The sequence below is a fragment of the Hordeum vulgare genome, chromosome 1H, assembly GCF_904849725.1.
Source record: "Hordeum vulgare subsp. vulgare chromosome 1H, MorexV3_pseudomolecules_assembly, whole genome shotgun sequence".
Taxonomy (NCBI): domain Eukaryota; kingdom Viridiplantae; phylum Streptophyta; class Magnoliopsida; order Poales; family Poaceae; genus Hordeum; species Hordeum vulgare.
This window is the reverse complement of record NC_058518.1, coordinates 371,338,368-371,358,129: the sequence shown is the minus strand read 5'-3', so window position 1 is coordinate 371,358,129 and position 19,762 is coordinate 371,338,368. Positions and strand designations below refer to the sequence as shown.

Below are 19,762 nucleotides of genomic sequence, written 5' to 3'. Positions count from 1 at the left end.
ATATACCCTCACAAGTAAGCGATGTGGACCTATATGTAAGGAAGATAGCGCATGCGATTTTTTTCTTCCGTTGCAACGCACGGACACATTTACTAGTTGAAGAAAATTATCATCCGTGAACAACAATCGTAGCGGACGTTGGGAAGTGTTTTCCAAGTAATATGCTATAACTTGATTACGTGGCACGGCTATATGAAAAGGAAAACTAGACGGTGAGTTACAAAAATTATTATAGAATGGAGGGACTGTCGCCTTTATTTTGTTTTCCAGGAAATTAAATTCTGAAAGGAAAAGTAAAAGAAAATCCGGAAAAGAACAAGGAAAAAAGCCGAGACGACAAGTTCCCCCACCCTTGTTAAGCTCCCGGCCCATTTGCTAAACTGGGCGCCAACTCCTCGCCGCCTCCCGCGATTTCCTCCCCAATCCATTTCGCTCCTCCTCCGTCCCGTCGACGAACAGAGCGGTCCGTGCCATGCCGCGGCAGGGACGACGGGGAAGAGGGCGCGACCGGCCGGGCCGCGCCTGAGCGACGTGGGGGTGATCGGGGGGCGGCGCCAATGGACGAATCCGGAGACGCGGGGAGGGGAGGGAGGGGCGGCGGGAGGTCGAAGCTGAATGGGGGCCGCTCGTCGGTTCGGCTCGGCGTGCGGATGGAGTTCAGGTTCTCCAGCTTCCACGCCGTTCAGGTGATGTTGATCGGAACACATTCTCGTCACATTGCACCGCTGCATTTTTGACCGATTTGGGATTGGTGGTTCGTTACCCGGGAACCTCAACGCGTTCCCCGTCTCTGGGTTAGCTTCGCATGATGGGTTGAATCTTAAATTAATTTCCTAATGTATCGGACTGTCGATTTCGTATGGTATTTTGTACTCGCGGGTGGATCATCCGGAAATCCATTGGCGATGGGTTGAGCAGCATGTGACTGCAACGTGCATGTTTAGGAAGATCGATGAATGTACATGCTATGCCAGCAATATGCTGGGTCTTCTTTTAAAAAAAAAATGTACATGCCTATTCTGGTCCTACACTGGGAGAAGCTTCCTCATTAGCCACGTTTTGTTTGTTTTTGTTCCGTTGGAGAAAGGCGATGCCGGTCGCAGAGAGAATGTTCATCTGCTTATGCGTTGGGAGATCGGTTTATTCAGACTTATTAGCAAACTCGACAAGGCCAATGCATTGATCTCTCTTGAAGAATGGGTGGTGGAAGATGGCGGCAGCGCACCCTAGAGCGTGCACATGCAGTGCGCGTTGAGGGTCTGCTAGACCGGTTGGTGCTCTCGGCTTGCCGTGGTGCAGCCTGGCGAGGCCATCAGATTAGATGGCGCGCGTGGTGCACCAATGCACTCCATCAGACTTGTAGGTGTAGCTATTGAGGTTGCCAAGAAGGTGGCTTTGGGTCAATCCATGTATACGCTTTGTCAGACTTTGTTGAATAATTTAATAAAGATGGCTGAATGCATCATTTTGATGCAGAGGCCGGGGGTAATCCTCCTTTTTGACATATTTAAGATTTTCCATTTATACCAGGCAGTACATGCTTCAATCGCAGTCCTAGCTAAAATCAGCATGCATGCATTTTAGAGTAATTCGATAGAAGATGGGTTGATGCTACATACACCATCCCCGTTAAAACAAATGGAGGATTTTCACTACTTCATTCAGTGACACTTGAGGATTTGCAAGATCTAATTATAATTGTTTGAATAGCTGTAATTATTTTGTTTGGTATGATATGGATACACATGGCAGTGCAGCAGACCATTCAAAGGAAATAACACACCGATACAAATGGATGACACAGGTTTGTTGATGAATTTCTGGTTGGTGCTTGCTCAACAGGTACCAGTGGTATCAGACAGGCTGCTCATTACAATCACGTCAGTAGACAGTGGAAAAACAATCGCCAAGTCAAGTAAAGCGGCTGCTCTTAATGGAACCTGTCAATGGCATGACTCCATCCTGCAAACAATCCGGTTTCCTAAAGATGAAGTGTCACAAGAATTTCAGGAGTGTCAGTGCAAGATTGTTGTTTCCATGGTATGGCCATTGCCAAGATCTTCTTCCACCTCATTCACTTGCCTATCAAACTTCCAGTCCTTTATTATAACGTTGGCTTACTAACAACACATTTCCCATTACAGGGATCAACAAGAACTGCTATTCTTGGGGAAGCGTACCTAAATTTGACGAACTATCTCAGTTCATCAGACTTCACTGACATCTCTTTGCCATTGAAGAGGTGCAATTCTGGCACAGTTTTACAGGTAGATTTCATTTAGCTGTACTTGTTTTTCCCCAGAGAATGTCTGATGGTTTATTGGATCCCATATGATCTTCAAATTAATGGTTTTATTCCATCTAGTTATATACTGTTACCTACAGGTTGTTAGGTCCCTGAAGTGCTTAACTTTCTCTAGGATTTTGCTCATATTCTATTGACCTGCCACGTGCCATCTATATTAGTTGATTCTTGGATGTACAACAAATGCTTAACTTTCTCTAGAATCTAGAGTATCATATGCATGCTAGATACTGGTTGGCAGCCTCTGTTTGTAACCTAGTATTACTAGCAGTATGCACTTTGTATAGCCCAGAAGGAAGCATTAGATTTGATAATTTTAGCTCTTACAGATGAACTCATAAATAATTTATCCAAATTATTATTTCTCTGTATGATATTTTTTTCATCAACTAAACAGCAGGGTTCAGATAAAATAATAGTTAATGCCAAATCGTGGTTTCCAAATGTTCATGGGGTAATGATGTGATTTAGACCTATTTTTGTTACTGTTCACAAGTTTTGATTCTCATTGCCGGGGTGGGTTTAAGGTATCTAGGGGAAAGTTATCTCTACCTGTCAGATAAAATTCTTGATAAACACCGACTACATCCTCCTTTATTATGTTTATGATGATCTCTGGTGTTTCTTAATTGCAGCTTAAGATTCAATGTCTTGGCGCAAAATCTAAATCAAGGTAACCTGACCATGTTTTACATTGACATGTTCATATTTCCTACTTCTACTCTGGTGGTTGCAAACATTTATGTCTTTAATCTTTGATGGCCACCTATTTGACTGCCAAAACTTCTACTATTTGTTGTATCTTGACTGCTCATAGGACTTATTTTCTGTCGTCATGTTGGCATTATGCGCAGTGAGAAATCATGGAAAGGGCTATCTTCTAGTCTGAAGGACTCTAGTCCAACCAATGATGAGATGGACAAAAAGCCAAACGTCTTTGACATTATGTTGAAGTTGAACAAGGGTGCTCAGTCTTTGTCAGAAAATCATTTAGAAGATGATTATGAAGACAAATCTGGAAATAGGGTACGATGCCTTGGCTAAAATTCATATGGGTCCAATTTTTCTTTTATTTCGAAAATATTTTGCTGGTCCTCATAAATGACAGGTACATCAAATGAAATAAAATGTGGATTTTGGGGAAATTTGCGGAATCTCTTCTTTCTCTTCCATTGGTACACATAGATATGTACAAGTACACATGGGCCACTTTGGCTAGACTCTCATGCATAAACATACACATACAATGCCCAACATAAAACATTTTGAATGCCTTCATATGTTATATTAGTTCCTGCTCGAACAGTTTTGTCCACTGATGAGTTGCGAGTTTGAGCTGAAGTAGGCGACAAATTACTTGAAAAGTATAGTTTGGGTTGTTGTAGCTATCTGTTGCTTCTCATTTTAATCCCCTTGCACTTGAAATCTTGGGAACATACTCCCCAGCAGTTCGTTGCCATTGTGCACAAGGATGACCAAGTTACAATTTACATTTATAACCTTCTTCCATTTTCAAAGAACACTTCTATGATTATCTTGGGTTGTTAGTTATCTTGTTCTTAGATCGTAATGTTTGCAGTGACAAATTTTCACTTCGACTGATATGGTTTTTATACTAAAACATGTGTATTCTGAGAATACATTTCCGTTTTGTTATGTACCTACCGATGTATGTTCAATAGAGGGTGTTTGTTTTGTGTTCTTCTGTCTGAGATAGATCCAATCAACATTTGTATTTCCGCTCCTTTTCTAACCCACTGGTCAATGTTTGTTCTAACTGAACAAGCAAACAAAAGATTTTTTTCTTATCTAACCTATGGCTGCCACGCCTCTTGCAATTATTGCCTAATAATATCTACTTGTTGATGTCCATTCAGCGAGAGCCATCTTTTAGAACCATGGAGCCCCGGCTCCACCTCTAGATGTCATTGATTTAAAAAAGAACGGCCTGGAGATGTTTGCCAATATGCGTGATGTGCAGGCTGTTTAGCTAGAATGGCTTGATGCATGGGACAGATGTTTTAAATTGTTGTGCTGCACAATGCTTGGGCTGACAGCCTTCTGCCACAACAGCAGTACCCAGCCGAGAGAGAAACCATTGTTCAATAATTCACTGTTCTGACAAGGAGCGGCAAAGAACAGTATGCAACGCCATAGATTAAGAAATTACTGTACTTGATTAGCGGTCCTTGGCCAAATGACTCTGCACAGTGCAGATCTCAATTTGCCATCTAACGGCAAAGAGATGTGGAGGCCTGGTCCCGTGGTTCTACTGAACTTTTCTCATTCATTTATCCTTTCTATGAGGAGACTAGCATTATAAATAACTAGATACCTATATATGGATAACAGCGAAAGAAGGAAAATAACCTCCTTTTTCAGCAATCAGCACACTATTTCTTTTGTATGCAATGGAGATAACTCCCAGTCGATGCATTAGTTGAATGCACATGCCATTTTTCAGTGTACTATGTATAACTGCAGACTGCATCTGTAATTTCAGGATGCAAGTTTCTCAGCATCAAAATCTCATGGTGATGATTCATCCAAACATCACCTTGACACCTCCGAAGAAAAACTTGAGGAATTACGTAACGCGGCAAAAATGTGGGAGAGACATTCTCGCAAGTTGAAAATTGAACGGAAGACATTGAAGAATGAGTGTGCTGACAAATCCAAGCAACAGGCTGAGCTTGAACGGCAACTTTCTGCTTCACTTTCTGAACAGAATTCCTTGAGGCAAGAGATTGAACACGTAACAGACCAACTGAACAAGACCCAAGAGACCAATTTAGAGCTTCTTTCCATTCTCCAAGAACTAGAAGAAACTATAGAACTACAGAGAGTGGAAATGTCCAAACTTCCCCAAGCAAGTGATGTGGCTGATCACGAGGTCTCCAAAAGCGAATCCACAGTTCAAGAAGCTGCAGACTGGGCTAGAATACTGTCAATAAAAGAAGATGAAATCACAGTATTGAGGGAGAAATTGAACCGTGTTCTCAAAATGGAGAATGCAGATGGTGCACACCCAGATGCTATTTATCTTGAATTGGAAAAAGAAAATGATTTTTTGAAGGTCAAAATACAGGAGCTTGAGAATGACTGTTCTGAATTAACGGAGGAAAATTTGGGGCTTATATACAAGTTGAAAGAAGCGAGTGGGGTGGGGAAAGAAGAGGATCCCTGCATTTCTAATAGTGAAGAAATGCCCGATGTGGGAAGCCCAACATATAAGATAAAATACCTAGAGAGCAAATGTGCTGACCTTGAGTTGAATCTGCAGAATTTTAGGTCAGAGTTCAGTGGTCTAGAAGAGAAGTTCCAGAAAAGCCAAGAAGAGTTACAAGAGAAAACACTTGAATTATCTGAGCTGAGGGAAAAGCTCTCCCATGCCACTGAGCTGGAGGGGGCAGACACTGGTAGTTCAAGACATTACAGACTGAGAAGTGGAGAACCTGATGATACTGAAACTGACTTAGATGTGTTGAAGCGTACAGTTCAGCTGAAAGAACAAGAGATCGATGGTTTGCAACACTGTACGAGAGAAATGGAGAACACCATTGCTGATATTCAGAAAGAGAAGAGTCAGTTAGAGGAACGTTTGGCAGCATCACTTCAAGAAAGTAGCATGACTTCAAAATGCTTGGATGAAGCGCATGAAGATCTCGTGCTTACCAGCAGTGTAGATTCCCATGTTTCTGCCAATGAGGTTCTCGAAACAAAGATCAGTGAGCTTGTGCGTACAGTTCAGCTGAAAGAACAGGAGATCGATGGTTTGCAACATTGTGCGAGAGAAATGGAGAACACCATTGCTGATATTCAGAAAGAGAAGAGCCAGTTAGAGGAACGTTTGGCAGCATCACTTCAAGAAAGTAGCATGACTTCAAAATGCTTGGATGAAGTGCATGAAGATCTCGTGCTTACCAGCAGTGTAGATTCCCATGTTTCTGCCAATGAGGTTCTCGAAACAAAGATCAGTGAGCTTGTGCGTACAGTTCAGCTGAAAGAACAGGAGATCGATGGTTTGCAACATTGTGCGAGAGAAATGGAGAACACCATTGCTGATATTCAGAAAGAGAAGAGTCAGTTAGAGGAACGTTTGGCAGCATCACTTCAAGAAAGTAGCATGACTTCAAAATGCTTGGATGAAGTGCATGAAGATCTCGTGCTTACCAGCAGTGTAGATTCCCATGTTTCTGCCAATGAGGTTCTCGAAACAAAGATCAGTGAGCTTGTGCGTACAGTTCAGCTGAAAGAACAGGAGATCGATGGTTTGCAACATTGTGCGAGAGAAATGGAGAACACCATTGCTGATATTCAGAAAGAGAAGAGTCAGTTAGAGGAACGTTTGGCAGCATCACTTCAAGAAAGTAGCATGACTTCAAAATGCTTGGATGAAGCGCGTGAAGATCTCGTGCTTACCAGCAGTGTAGATTCCCATGTTTCTGCCAATGAGGTTCTCGAAACAAAGATCAGTGAGCTTGTGCGTACAGTTATGCTGAAAGAACAGGAGATCGATGGTTTGCAACATTGTACTAGAGAAATGGAGAACACCGTTGCTGATATTCAGAAGGAGAAGAGTCAGTTAGAGGAACGTTTGGCAGCATCACTTGAAGAAAGTAGCATGACTTCAAAATGGTTGGATGAAGCGCGTAAAGATCTCCTTGTGCTTACCAGCAGTGCAGATTCCCATGTTTCTGGCAATGAGGTTCTTGAAACAAAGATCAGTGAGCTTGCGCATACTGTTATGCTGAAAGAACAGGAGATCGATGGTTTGCAACATTGTACTAGAGAAATGGAGAACACCATTGCTGATATTCAGAAGGAGAAGAGTCAGTTAGAGGAACGTTTGGCAGCATCACTTGAAGAAAGTAGCATGACTTCAAAATGGTTGGGTGAAGCGCGGGAAGATCTCATTGTGCTTACCAGCAGTGTAGATTCCCATGTTTCTGCCAATGAGGTTCTCGAAACAAAGATCAATGAGCTTGCGCGTACAGTTATGCTGAAAGAACAGGAGATCGATGGTTTGCAACATTGTACGACAGAATTGGAGAACTCTATTTCTGATATTCAGAAGGAGAAGGATCAGCTAGAGGAACGTTTGGCGGCATCACTTGAAGAAAGTAGCATGACTTCAAGATGCTTGGTTGAAGCACGGAAAGACATCGTTGTGCTTACCAGCAGTGTAGATTCCCATGTTTCTGCAAATGAGGTTCTCGAAACAAAGATCAATGAGCTTGTGCGTACAGTTATGCTGAAAGAACAGGAGATTGATGGTTTGCAACATTGTACGACAGAAATTGAGAACACTATTTCTGATATCCAGAAGGAGAAGGATCAGCTAGAGGAACGTCTGGCGTCATCACTTGAAGAAAGTAGCATGATTTCAAAATGCTTGGATGAAGCGCGAGAAGATCTCCTTGTGCTTAACAGTAGCGTAGATTCTTATGCTTCTGCCAATAAGGTTCTCGAAACAAAGATTAGCGAGCTTGAAAGCCGCAGAGTTGAACTAGAGTTGCTTGTAACAAAGCTGGAACAAGAGAATATTGAGTTTTCAGAGTTCATATCTGAACTAGAGGCTCAGTTGACTACTCTCACAAGTGAAGAGGAGTCAACCAAGCTAGAAATGGATTATTCTATATCACTTATCGCAAATCTTAAGGATTTAGTAGAACATCAGCAAGCAGAAATGGAAGTTCAAAAGCTGGAAATGAAGCAAAAGCATTTGGAGTCCCAGACTAGATTGTCAGAAGTACAAGAGGATTCGGAGGTTCTAAGAAGATCAAATGCAAAGCTACAGGCCACAATTGATAGTGTTGCGGAAGAATGCAGTTCTCTTCAGACTCTAACAGCTGACCTAAAGAAGCAGAAGCTGGAATTACATGATCATTGTGCACAGCTGGAGCAGCAATTAGATCAATCAAAAAGGAAGACAATGGATTTGTTCGAAACAGCGGAGTTCCTAGAGGCAAAACTCTCTACGCTTCAAAAAGAGGTAACTTTAAAAGAGCAATCTTTGCTTTCAGAGTTGGAGAATATATTCCAGGAGCACAAGGAACATGAAGAAAGGATAAATAGTGCACATTTTCTTTTACACAAGATAGAGAATGAAAAGATTGGTGAAGTGAAGAATCTTGAGAGGGAGGTCATGAGCCTTAATGCACAGCTGTCCTCCACAGACGGGGAGCGAGAAAGTGCCGCCTTGGATAGCATACACGAGGTCTCCATCCTGCGAGCAGACAAGGCTAAACTTGAGGCTAACCTTGAAGATGTCAGTGCACAGATGAGACATTATCAGTCTCAGTTGGAAGATCTTCGTACAGAGTCTAAAACCAAAATTAAAGGCCTGATTGATTCACTTAACGCATCCAAACATAATGAGGAAACGCTGACAACAGATGTTGAGCATATGACAAGATTGATGGAAGCTGCTAGATCCAATGAAGAAAACTTAAGGAAAACTTCAGACGAACTAGAGTTGAAGTATAAATCCAGTGATTACGAGAAACAGCAAGTAATGGAGGAAATTTCTGGACTAAAAATCCAGGTTAACAAAATGGCAAGCATCCAAGATGAAGTTTTCAAACTACAAAGTTCACTTGATCATGCTAAGTTTGAAAAGGCAAAATTAGAAGAGCTTCTGCAGTCACTATCTGAAGAATGTGAAGAACTAAAGGTGCAGAAGGCCATGTTAACAGACAAAGTCTCTTGTATCCAGAGAACTTTGCATGATGCTGACGAAGAAAACCGTCGTAAATCCACTCAAGCAAAGCTTGCAGTAAATAAGGTGAGCCATTTAGAATTATACCTCAACTTGTTCTAGATCAGGGTTACGTAGATTTAAATGTGATGGCCATGTGCACTATTTTCACTTAACTATTTCCTTGCTACTTTAGGGTAATGATGACGCTGCTAATGACAATGGAGGTACTCATGTTAATGAAGATCCAGACATTCACTCAAAGCTAGAATTACTGGAGACTAGACTTGCTGATGTATTGGAGGAAAATAAATCATATAGGGCGCAGCTGCAAAGGTTTAGTGATTTATCACATCCCTCCTCCCTGTGATATTCTGTTGCTAGCAAAACACCTTTTTTCACTAGATTTCCTTTGCTATACCATGCATATGGGAGTCTTAGTTAAACTCCCATGTTCTGAATGCTGCAGACCATCTAGGTCACTCCATTAAGCATTAAAAAGAAGGATTTCGCTACAAATCAAACGTCAGATTTTTTAACATGGCAAATCGAACGCCTGAGATAAAAAAATATATTGTCACGAGGATAGCAATTTCCTTTAGCAAGCATGGAAAATCCTGGCCATCTTGGCGACACCATAATTTGCCGTAAAAAAGGTTGATTTGCCATGGTTAAAAATCAACGTCAGATTTTTAACATTCCCGTAAAAAGAAACAGTATTCATGTAAAATTATCCGTGTTGTATTAACTATTCTATACAAAAAATGTTAAAAAAAACTTTTCTATACAAAAAGATAGTTTGGATGCATGCTCACAGCTGCTTTTCAGCCTTCACTTGCTGTTGCCACTAGTGTGTCTAATATAAGGGTGCAACATCGCCGCCCCTAGATGGTCTCCTTGTGCAGAATACATCCATTTTGAAATACTCCCTCAGTTCCTAAATATAAGTCTCTTTAGAGATTTCAATACGGACTACATACGGAGCAAAATGAGTGAATCTATGGTCTAGAATATGTCTATATACATCCGTATGTAGTTCGTATTGAAATCTCTAAAAGGACTTATATTTAGAAACGGAAGGAATAGATGACATCCTAGAATGCGTGCAGTCAAAATGCTTCAATTGACTGAGAAGAAAGTGAGACATTTGATTTGTGCGTCCGTAAATTGACAACTTCTAATATATAGCCTTTATCTTTCCATTATCATGATCAAAATAATGTGCACATTAGAATGGATTTCCTTGCATGTGGTTTTTTACTACTGTAAGGCATCAATCAATGCTATTGGGGTACCTTTCAGAGGATCACTCTCTTTTTACCCTGTACAGTCCAATTGGAGAGGGACAACTCGGTAGCAGGGATGAAAAGGATAACAAGGATGGGAGCAGGATAGCACAACTGGAGTCAGAGCTAAAAGATATGCAGGATCGGTTACTCAACGTGAGTATGCAATATGCAGAAGTGGAGGCTCAACGAGAAGAACTAGTTATGGAGCTGAAAAGTGCAACTGCAAGGAAGGGACGATGGTTCTAGGGGATGACGAACAACTGTGCGCCATAACCATAAGGCCCACAGTCCACAGTACAGGTACTTCCTCCATGTATTCTCCTGCTCCTTCGAATACATGCAATTGCAATTTGATTTCTCAGATGTGGAGCACGAAAAATAAATTGGGTTAAATTCAAGGCTGCTACTTTGATAAAACCTTGCCTGCTATCGAATACTCAGACAAACCACGACAAATGCAGTAGATACTAGCTAATGTAGTACTGGGGATTCCCACCATAGAAAGTTGATTTGTTCTGATGAAAGTAAAAAAAAGTAACAGTAACATGAATGTGTACATTGGCGCCACATGGACTGCATGGTTTGATAGCGGATAATGTGTCATAAAATTGGGCTAAACTACAGTTATAAGTGGTAAGAAACCCTCTTTCATTGAAGAAAATTATTGCAGTAAACTCTTTCATTGAAGAAGCTTATGGCAGGAAACCCTCTATCAATGAGGAAATCACTGATAATTCTTTATACTTTCCTGATCTTGTAGATGCGTGAGTACATCAACCAGTGTCTGTGTCCTCATGACAACATGGTTGTCTAATTATCAGGACAGATTTTATTGATGTTGGAGGGTACCGGCATTCCCAGACAAGGGCCGTGCAAGAGCCGAGTAATTCCAAGCAAGTGCAGAACTGGATATGTGCTCTGAACTGCACCAGAAGCTGTACCCGCAAAAGAATAAAATGCCCATGGTTCTCACTTCTCAGGTCTTAGTGATGAAGCAATCACATGGCAACAACCATTCACAGTTAGCAGTTGGGAGGCCCTACCACACTTAGTCTCAATCAATTGATTATTAGTTATCACAAGTATATGTGGTGCTAGGGGATAGCCTAAAATTCATCCGGTCCATATAACCTCACAGACCACTCTTCCCTTTACATGGAGCCAACATAACAGTTGGTTAGTTCATCTTTGTAAATTAATAAACTGATGATAAGTGTAGTTTATCTTACCGAATTGTATAGTTCATCAAGTGATATCCTTTTGTAGGCTAAATGTTCTTTCACATGTAATATAGTATACGCACATAGTTTGTCGATTAAGTACTTTGTTATTCGCTTGTTGAGGACAGCATTCTGTCAAGCATAATTTTGCATAGCTTCTCTGATTGAATGTGACAATGGGACCCAACAAAGCAATGGTTACAAGATATCTCTAGTACTCCCTCTGTTCCTAAATAATTGTAGTTGGGGATAACTAGTCTAGTTCTTCCCAACTACAATTATTTAGGTGAGTAGTGAAGAAAGAAATAGGGGATTATTGGGCAATCTGAAACTGTTGGCAGTCAGGTCATCATTGAGGAAAACAGTTGTTTGGGTCCACCTGGGATGATGATCATGCATTGGTGCCTGGAGAAGTCTTGGCCTGCATCTGGTATTTTGCCGATCAAGAAATGAGAGATTGCATTAATACGGTGGCCCTTCGAATGTCCTTGGCACTCAGCAGCTTCAGTGAAAGTTTGGGTCGGCTGATAGAATCCTATGTTCAAAGGCAAGGCTTTGAACATGCCGCTCTTGGTTGAAACTCGAAGCATGGCTTGTGAACTGAACTGGTCTTGAAACATGCGGTGGCCGCTCCGAAATCTGCTGCGTGTATTTTAGACAAAATAATCATACTACTACCAAAGATAATATTGTAGTGAAGTGTGACCTTTGTTCCGAATTAATAAGACATTTTGGACATTTTAATATGGAGTACATATAGATTGAAATGGATGAACAGACACAAAAACACGTCTATATGCATTCAATTCAGGAAAAAAACATCTTATATTTCGAAATGGAGAGAGTAATTACTAAGCCATATGGTCTCTTGCGAGGCTTCATAAATCATATCTACTACAAACTAGTATGCTACAAACAAAATCATATTCCCTCCGTTCTAAAATATAAGACCATTTAGGTATTTCACTAGAAGATTACATACGGAGCAAAATGAGTGAATCTATACTCTAAAATATGTCTATGTACATCCGTATGTAGTTTATAATACAATCTTTAAAAGGTCTTATATTTAGGAACGGAGGGAGTATCTGATAGGAACCGGGATGAGATAGATAGCTCAGTTTATTTTATTTTTATTTATTCATTAGCGAAAGCTCAAATTGGGTATTTGACATGTCACTATCTAGCGGGGTGTAATTTTCCCAAGTGACAAATTTGCGCAGGCTACAATTGGATTTTGAAAGCAACCACCTAATACCTATCCAATAATATAAGCAATATATAAAAAGAAAACGTCTCCTTGTTGGCCTGGCCCCATTTAAATTTATTTATTCTGAAGATGCAGGGTCAGGCGAGGAAGGGGTCAATGATTTGTGCTCCCTTTAGCCAACACAAGGAGGAGACTTCTTCCCAATTTCTGGCTTGCTGTCTATGCATGTATGATTGTATGATGGCCTTGATAATATAGCTTAGTAGCTGGTTTATAATGTCTGCAACTAAGGTAGTCGGTGCTTTTACATACTCAAAATGATTAGCAACTATACATTTAACAAATATCCTAACAAATACTAACATAATTAATGTTCTTTTAGATCAACTAACATGATTAATAATACCTTTTTTCTTATATGTTTGCATTAGTTTTGCCTCTTCGGAGCCTACCACGGCGAAATAGACCGGCAAAGTTAGGAACGCTTTTCCTCAAATTTACAGAATCAAGGTGCCTAATTCCTAGCCATTTTTATTGAACAAAGAAATCATCACATTGCATCTATAGCTTTGATTATACACAACTCAGTGTTCTTCAAAGAACTTGCACAATCGTGAATTTATTATCACTCTGTACTATGTACTATCACACCAGAGCTACAGCATAAACTTACCAAGTAAGGTTAGCTGTGCCTGTACAACCCCAGGCACGTACGCGTCATCACCCGCCCGCCCTCGCGGTCGCCGGCGCGCGCCTCGCCGCGGCCTCCTCTTCTCTTATCGCTTCGATCATGGCGACCACGCGCTCCAGGACGATCTCCTGGTCGTCGCCGTCGTGGCCGGCATCCGGGCCTGCGTGGTCGGCGTAGTAGCAGACCACGACGCACCGGCAGACGGGGCATGAGTTGCGCACGTCGAGCCACCGGTCGATGCAGGGGGCGTGGAAGACGTGGCCGCACGCCGGGACGACCTTGACGCCGTCGTCGTCGCCGAAGGCCTCGAGGCAGACGGGGCAGTCCCCCTCGGGCTGCTGCCCCTTCTTGGCGCCAGCGTAAGCGCCGGCGTCGGCGTAGCGCACCACGGGGAGCGCCGCGCCGTCGGCTGGGCGGAGGAGGGCGCTCGGGAAGCCGTGGCGCATGGCACGGCCGCCGCGCGCGGCCGCCATGGCCCGCTGCCGAGCGCAGCGGCAGTAGGTGCAGAGCAGGATGAAGCAGAGCACGATGGAGAGGAACACCACGGCCGTGGCCGCCCCCGACGAGAGGTCGAACTGAGACTTGCCCGACGTCGGGGCGGCCAAAGGGTCGTCGCGCGAGGGCGCCAGCCGTCTCGCGTGCGCCGCCGTGGCCATGTCTCCGGCGCCTGCTCGTGCGCGCGACGCGCTCTCGTCCCTGGTTGACTGGTTGTCCGGAGGCCACAGGCCGAGAGAGGGAGTTCTGCACAGCTTTACAGGTGGCCCATTTTTTCCGTGTAATTGAACGCGAGTTTATTGTGAGATGCTAGGTTTTGGGCTATGCGGGTCGGCCAATCTTTTTTTTTTTAGGAAATCAGTCAAGTCCAAAACCATTGATCACGTGATCTCTGGTTGGATGATTAGGGGACACTGATATCTCAAATTCATAAGAATTCAAGTCTCAGACTTGATATTGGGATGTTATTATACTAAATTTATTGTAGTCTTTTTAACAATGTGCGTTTAGTAGAAAGGTATATTCCCGTCGACTACTAAGATGTCTATGACGACTTCATGAATCTTAAGATGATATGCAAACTCAATGTTTTGAAGATGTTTATAGAGATATGATATGCATGTGTGCATCCATATGAGTAAGCTTATGCGCGTACGTATAACCGTCGGTCATCTCTAGCCACATCCTTTCATTTTAGAAAACCATGACTAGATCATCCTTCCCACCCATCTCCGCTTCGGCACAGTTACAATCCCCATATTCAATATGCTATTGCAGCACCACGGGTGCCTTGCACAACCGCGCCTTGAGCTCACAACAAGTAGGAATAGTTTGTGAACAGCCTCACCGCACCTCTGTGTGGCCGTCCGCGGCAGCTGGCATTGATGTGTGGCACCCTGTTCCCAATGACCCTCCTGTAGCGTCGCTCGTCATCCTTGCGACAGTTGCGGCGATCAGCTTGCAACATATAATGTGACCTTGCAACATCCGCCCCCATCGCTGCATCATCATATGGCCTACTCACTGTATCACGAGCTATATGTCATCGTCGCCCCGACCGATGTTACAATGTTGGCAACGCCCCTGTAGCATCGTGCAATCATCGCAACACTATCAACGAACCTTGAAAGGTCTGATGATCACCTCTTCTGAGAGCTCGGGGTTGGCTTTGCAGCGCCACAGAGTGTCGCCCTTGTAGCATCAGTTGCAAGTAGTCGACGGTCTTCCGGCATCACCGCCGCATCACTAGCCATCGTGCTCACATCATCACTAGATGACCGCTCACAGTGCGAGCGGTGCATGTTCCTAGGGCGCCACCCTGGCTCATTGGCTACTATTGTGCCATTGCGGCAGAGGCCATTGGTCATGGAGAGAGGTGTATCCTCTTCCCGACGTCACTTGGGGTGGTACGGGGAGGGATTGGCCACCGAATTGAGCACCACCGGTTAGGGGCATGCATCCCATGGTGAATACTACAAGGGAGAAGAAACAGTATCACCGGCGAGATCCATAATGGTGGTGAAGGAGAGGATTGGAGGTGGTCTTGGACTTTGGGGGAGAAAACTTTGGTTGGTAAAGGAGGCAAGGTGATAGAGGGCAAGCCTCTAGGATGGCCTCATCTTCACGAATTGGAGGTGGATTTGAGGAAGAACACGATAAACAAGAGAAGAAACAAGATGGAAACACTAAAATCAACACACATAGATGCAAATAAAGATACACATAGATAGATCATTGGTCCAAATCATCCAAAGAGAGATGAAACAAGATAGGGTTCTTCCCCAAGTGCTAAGACAAGGACAACTTAATGCTTGTCGTGGTATTTTCATGACAGATGCCATGAGTGGCTTATCTCCTGTAGTTAGGAACCGATGAGCGTCGACGGTGTCCGGATGCGGGACTAGGCACAAGCACAAACGGACACAATGGTGCACCTAGGTTCAGGGCCCTCATGTGGAGGTAACACCCCTACTCCTGCAAGGATCTTAATGATGAACTCATGGTGTACAATGCTGCTCTTGGAGTTGTATCAGAGGAGTAAGAAGAGGGCTCTAGGCTCTCCTTTCTCCCTTAAGTGTGTGTGGCTGGAATAAATGATCGGTCCCCGCCTTAGGAGGAATCCTCGGAAGCCTTATACTTGTCTGATAAAGAGGGGTGGGCCCCTACTGCCAGCGTCTCTGGCCTCCAGTGGGGCCCATCAGCTGCGGGGTCTTGTTGGTCGTAGGGCTCGTTGGTTGCTTGGTACTGCCCGTAGGCTACGACAACACGGAGTGGGTGGCACGACGCTTCTAAAGAGTCGGGCTACCATGATGTGGGTCGTTACAGTCAGCGAAACCGGCGGCTATATAGCCACACCCCCACGACATAGAGGATGTCTTGTATGTGTACTTGGTATGGTTGGATTTGAGGGGTACTGACCGCTCCGGATGCCGCGAGCCGGCCCGGGCGGCCTGCCTAGTCCAGCTCGCCTCCAGCCGTGGTAGCTGACAGAGGGGCCACCCGCTTGATGGAGTTGAGTCGTCCCGAATGTTTTTAAATGTTGACCTGCCTCCTTGAACCTACCCAGGGTCATCCCCCCGACAATGCTTCTATGAAGACATTCTTCGCCACCACTTAAGGTCCCATCACGAGGCCTAGGTTCCACTAGAGAATATAGATCCCACAAAGGGGCGATACATGTGCAACTCTCTATGATTTTAGTTCTAATTCTTGCTAACCCTAAAATTGAGGAGGATGGATATGTGTAGGTCCAAGGCACGAAGGGGTAAGTGAGGGTCAAAAGGGTACAGATACATGGGCTTTGCCCAAATTCTGCATGCATACACACTACCGGATAGTCTGACCGACCAAATAGTCAGGCCCTCCTGACCGAACAGTCCGATGGCAACAAAAGGTTTGGATCCTCATGCAGGCGCTCACGACACTGCACGGTGGTGCAGTCTTGGTACCACGTCTTCCGTCGTCGCTTCCATAGTTCTCTCTTCGATGGTGTTGTCGCCCTCTTATGCTTGCACACCTCGGTACGCATGAAACTCCACTCAAACCTATACATGCATGAGGGGGGGGGGTCCAAGTAGTATACCATCCAAGAGAGGACAAGTAGACATGCATAAAGGATAAAATTTCCCTTTGTATATGTGATGTGTGTGTCCCTTGGCGATGGATCCAAGTCCATGGTGATGACACTGGGATGACAACTTTTATATGTACAAGTCTTCTACCATATGGCAACATGAATACGATACCAGGTGAAAGCACATATGCTCCCTTGATGGTTTTGATAATTCATGACAACATACATTGTCTTTTGGACTAATATTTTTACCTAGTGTGTTTCAGATATAGTCCACAGAGAGGATTGGCTAAGGATTGTGAGGAGAAGCCCTAGGGAAGGAAAGGAATGGGATTGGTCAAGCTTCAAGCTTCAATACTCTACATTTTATATTTTGTGAGAAATCACATTTGAGTCCATAGGGAAGCCAATACTATTAAAAGGGGATGAGGTGACTATGATGATCAGGTTGCTCAAGCGATTAAAGATTAGACACCAAAAATACTCTTGAAATTCTCCCACAAATATTCTGTCCAAACCACAAAGTCAAATTTGGTGCTACCAATATTTCCAAATCGGCCCCACCGAGTTTTACCCTAGACAGAACCTATGCCAAACCCTAGCATCTCGGTACCACCAAGTTGGTTTTGGTCTGACCGAAAATCAGTGCCCAACTCCCTCGTTAGCCATTTTCAAAAATCGGAATCTACGAGTATTGCAGATCGGTGCCATCGAGTCTGGTAACTGCCTAGGCCATCCAAAATTAGACCCTTTGAGATTCATATATCGGTCTCACCGAAAAGCCTAAAGTTGCCACATTTTGCACTAGTTGGTGCAACCGAGTTTTTTACTTCGGTTTCACCGAGTTGGTCAACAATGTTGTAACGGTTGGATTTTTGGAAATGCCTATACATACCCCTCCACCAACCTCTCATTCGTAGAGGAAGCACTCAGAACGAACCAACACTTGCCCCATCCATTTTTGTGAGGGAGAGCCACCTACTCATGTGTTGAGATCAAGATATTCCATTCCTACCATATGAATCTTGATTTCTAGCCTCCCCAAGTTGCTTTCCACTCAATCAATCTCTTCTACCCAAGCCAAATCTGTAAGAGAGTGATTGAGTGTTGAGGAGACTATCTCTTGAAGCACAAGAGCAAGGAGTTCATCATACTACCACATCTATTGCCTTTTGGAGAGTGGTGTATCCTAGATTGGTTAAGTGTCGCTTGGGAGCCTCCAACTTCGCGTGGAGTTGAACCAAGAAGTTTGTAAGGGCAAGGAGATTGCCTACTTCATGAAGATATACCCCGAGTGAGGCTAGTCCTTCGTGGTCGTAAGCCATGATGGAATAGACAAGGTTGCTTCTTCATGGACCCTTCGTGGGTTGAGCCCCCCGTGGACTCCCGCGGCCATTACCCTCTGTGGGTTGAAGTCTCCATCAACGTGGACGTACGATAGCACCACCTATCGGAACCACGCCAAAAATCACCGTGTCATCTTTGCGTTTGATCGTCCTAAATCTACACCTTACTTTCATGTGCATGTCTTTACTTTCTGCTGCTATACTCGTAGACTTCCATGTGTAGGGTGTGCTTGACTTGCTATAAATGCTAAATCTGCCAACCATTAAAACTGGGAAAAGGCTCATTTTTTTTCAAGTAGTCTATTCACCCCTAGGCATCCCTTCTAGTGATCCCACAATTGGTATCAGAGCTTTGGTCTCCATATCCTTGGTTTAATCACCATTGGAGGAATATCGATATGTCTAGTTTGGGGAATCTTAGTAATAGAGTGCCTATTCTCAATGGGGAGTACTATAGTCAATGGAAAGATGAAATCCTTGATATCGTTGATAAATTCCATTTGAGCAAGTATGTTGAAAACCCATATGTGCCTCCCAGTGATCCCTTACATCCTTATCATGAGGAAGAATTTGATATGCTTTGCAATCTTAGAACTTTTAATCTTATCATTAGAGGATTGCCAAGAATTGTGCTTAATCAAATGAAGAACTTTTAGTGTGCTTATACTCTATGTAAATATTTGTAGAAAAGATATCCCAATTATTCCTTGAAAATCTTGATGTCATGTTCCAGAAATCTATTGTCTTTCACAAAATGAAGCCCAATGATCCAAACTTTGATAATTACTTGTTTGAGTTTCATGACCACATGCGTTCTAAAGGAGATCTCGTTACCATCCATATCATCATTGTTGAAGCTATTTGCATTCATAAACTTGAACATTGTTATGGTCAAAATTCTAAGGAATCTCTTGATTCTTGTGACGAGGATATATCATTTGACGACGACAATGTGGAGCATGGCTACTACGATGAAGACGAGAGGTTTGACATCGAATGTGATAAGACCATGAGGAGCCTAAGTCTTATCGCTAACTTCAGAGACTACATGGCCGAAGGAAAGGAGTGGATTCTCGATAGTGGATGCATGGATCACATGACCGGGGACAGAGACATGTTTCAAGAGATCACATCAAATCATGGACCATGAAGGTATGTGACTTTTGGAGACAACTCCAAGGGTAAGGTGCTAGGTCTTGATAAGGTGGCCATATCTCATATGATAGTTCTATTCAAAATTTCATGCTTGTTGAATCCCTTGGCTACAATCTTTTTCTGTATCGAGACTAGCGGACTTTGGTTTCAATGTGCTATTTACAAAGGTTGATTGCCAAGTGTTCGTCAAGATAATCATAACATAGTCTTTACCGGTTTTCATAGAGGTGATCTATACATTGTCGATTTTCATTAAAAAATCCAAACCTCATACATCT

General features: G+C 43.3%; 2 protein-coding genes across 4 annotated transcripts; one reads left to right on the top strand and one right to left on the bottom strand.

Moving 5' to 3' along the window:
- Positions 1–436: 436 nt before the first annotated feature.
- Positions 437–11,624, top strand: LOC123399341 (myosin-2-like). Its single transcript, XM_045093765.1, has 9 exons — positions 437–686; positions 1,843–2,040; positions 2,145–2,267; positions 2,941–2,978; positions 3,160–3,331; positions 4,809–9,092; positions 9,202–9,341; positions 10,336–10,594; positions 11,055–11,624. Exons 1-8 carry the CDS (start codon positions 558–560, stop codon positions 10,538–10,540), a joined length of 5,289 nt encoding a protein of 1,762 aa, XP_044949700.1. The 5' UTR covers positions 437–557; the 3' UTR covers positions 10,541–10,594; positions 11,055–11,624.
- Positions 8,446–14,406, bottom strand: LOC123438072 (RING-H2 finger protein ATL39-like). Of its 3 annotated transcripts, none has more exons than XM_045115753.1 (2): positions 13,398–14,406; positions 8,446–8,534 (listed from the first exon to the last, which is right to left on the bottom strand). In XM_045115753.1, exon 1 carries the CDS (start codon positions 14,069–14,071, stop codon positions 13,445–13,447), a length of 627 nt encoding a protein of 208 aa, XP_044971688.1. In that variant the 5' UTR covers positions 14,072–14,406; the 3' UTR covers positions 8,446–8,534; positions 13,398–13,444. The 3 variants fall into 3 exon arrangements, with proteins under 3 accessions (XP_044971688.1, XP_044971686.1, XP_044971685.1); XM_045115751.1 differs by lacking the exon at positions 8,446–8,534 and adding an exon at positions 11,633–12,156 and having other exon boundaries at positions 13,398–14,405; XM_045115750.1 differs by lacking the exon at positions 8,446–8,534 and adding an exon at positions 11,633–12,153 and having other exon boundaries at positions 13,398–14,404.
- Positions 14,407–19,762: the final 5,356 nt, after the last annotated feature.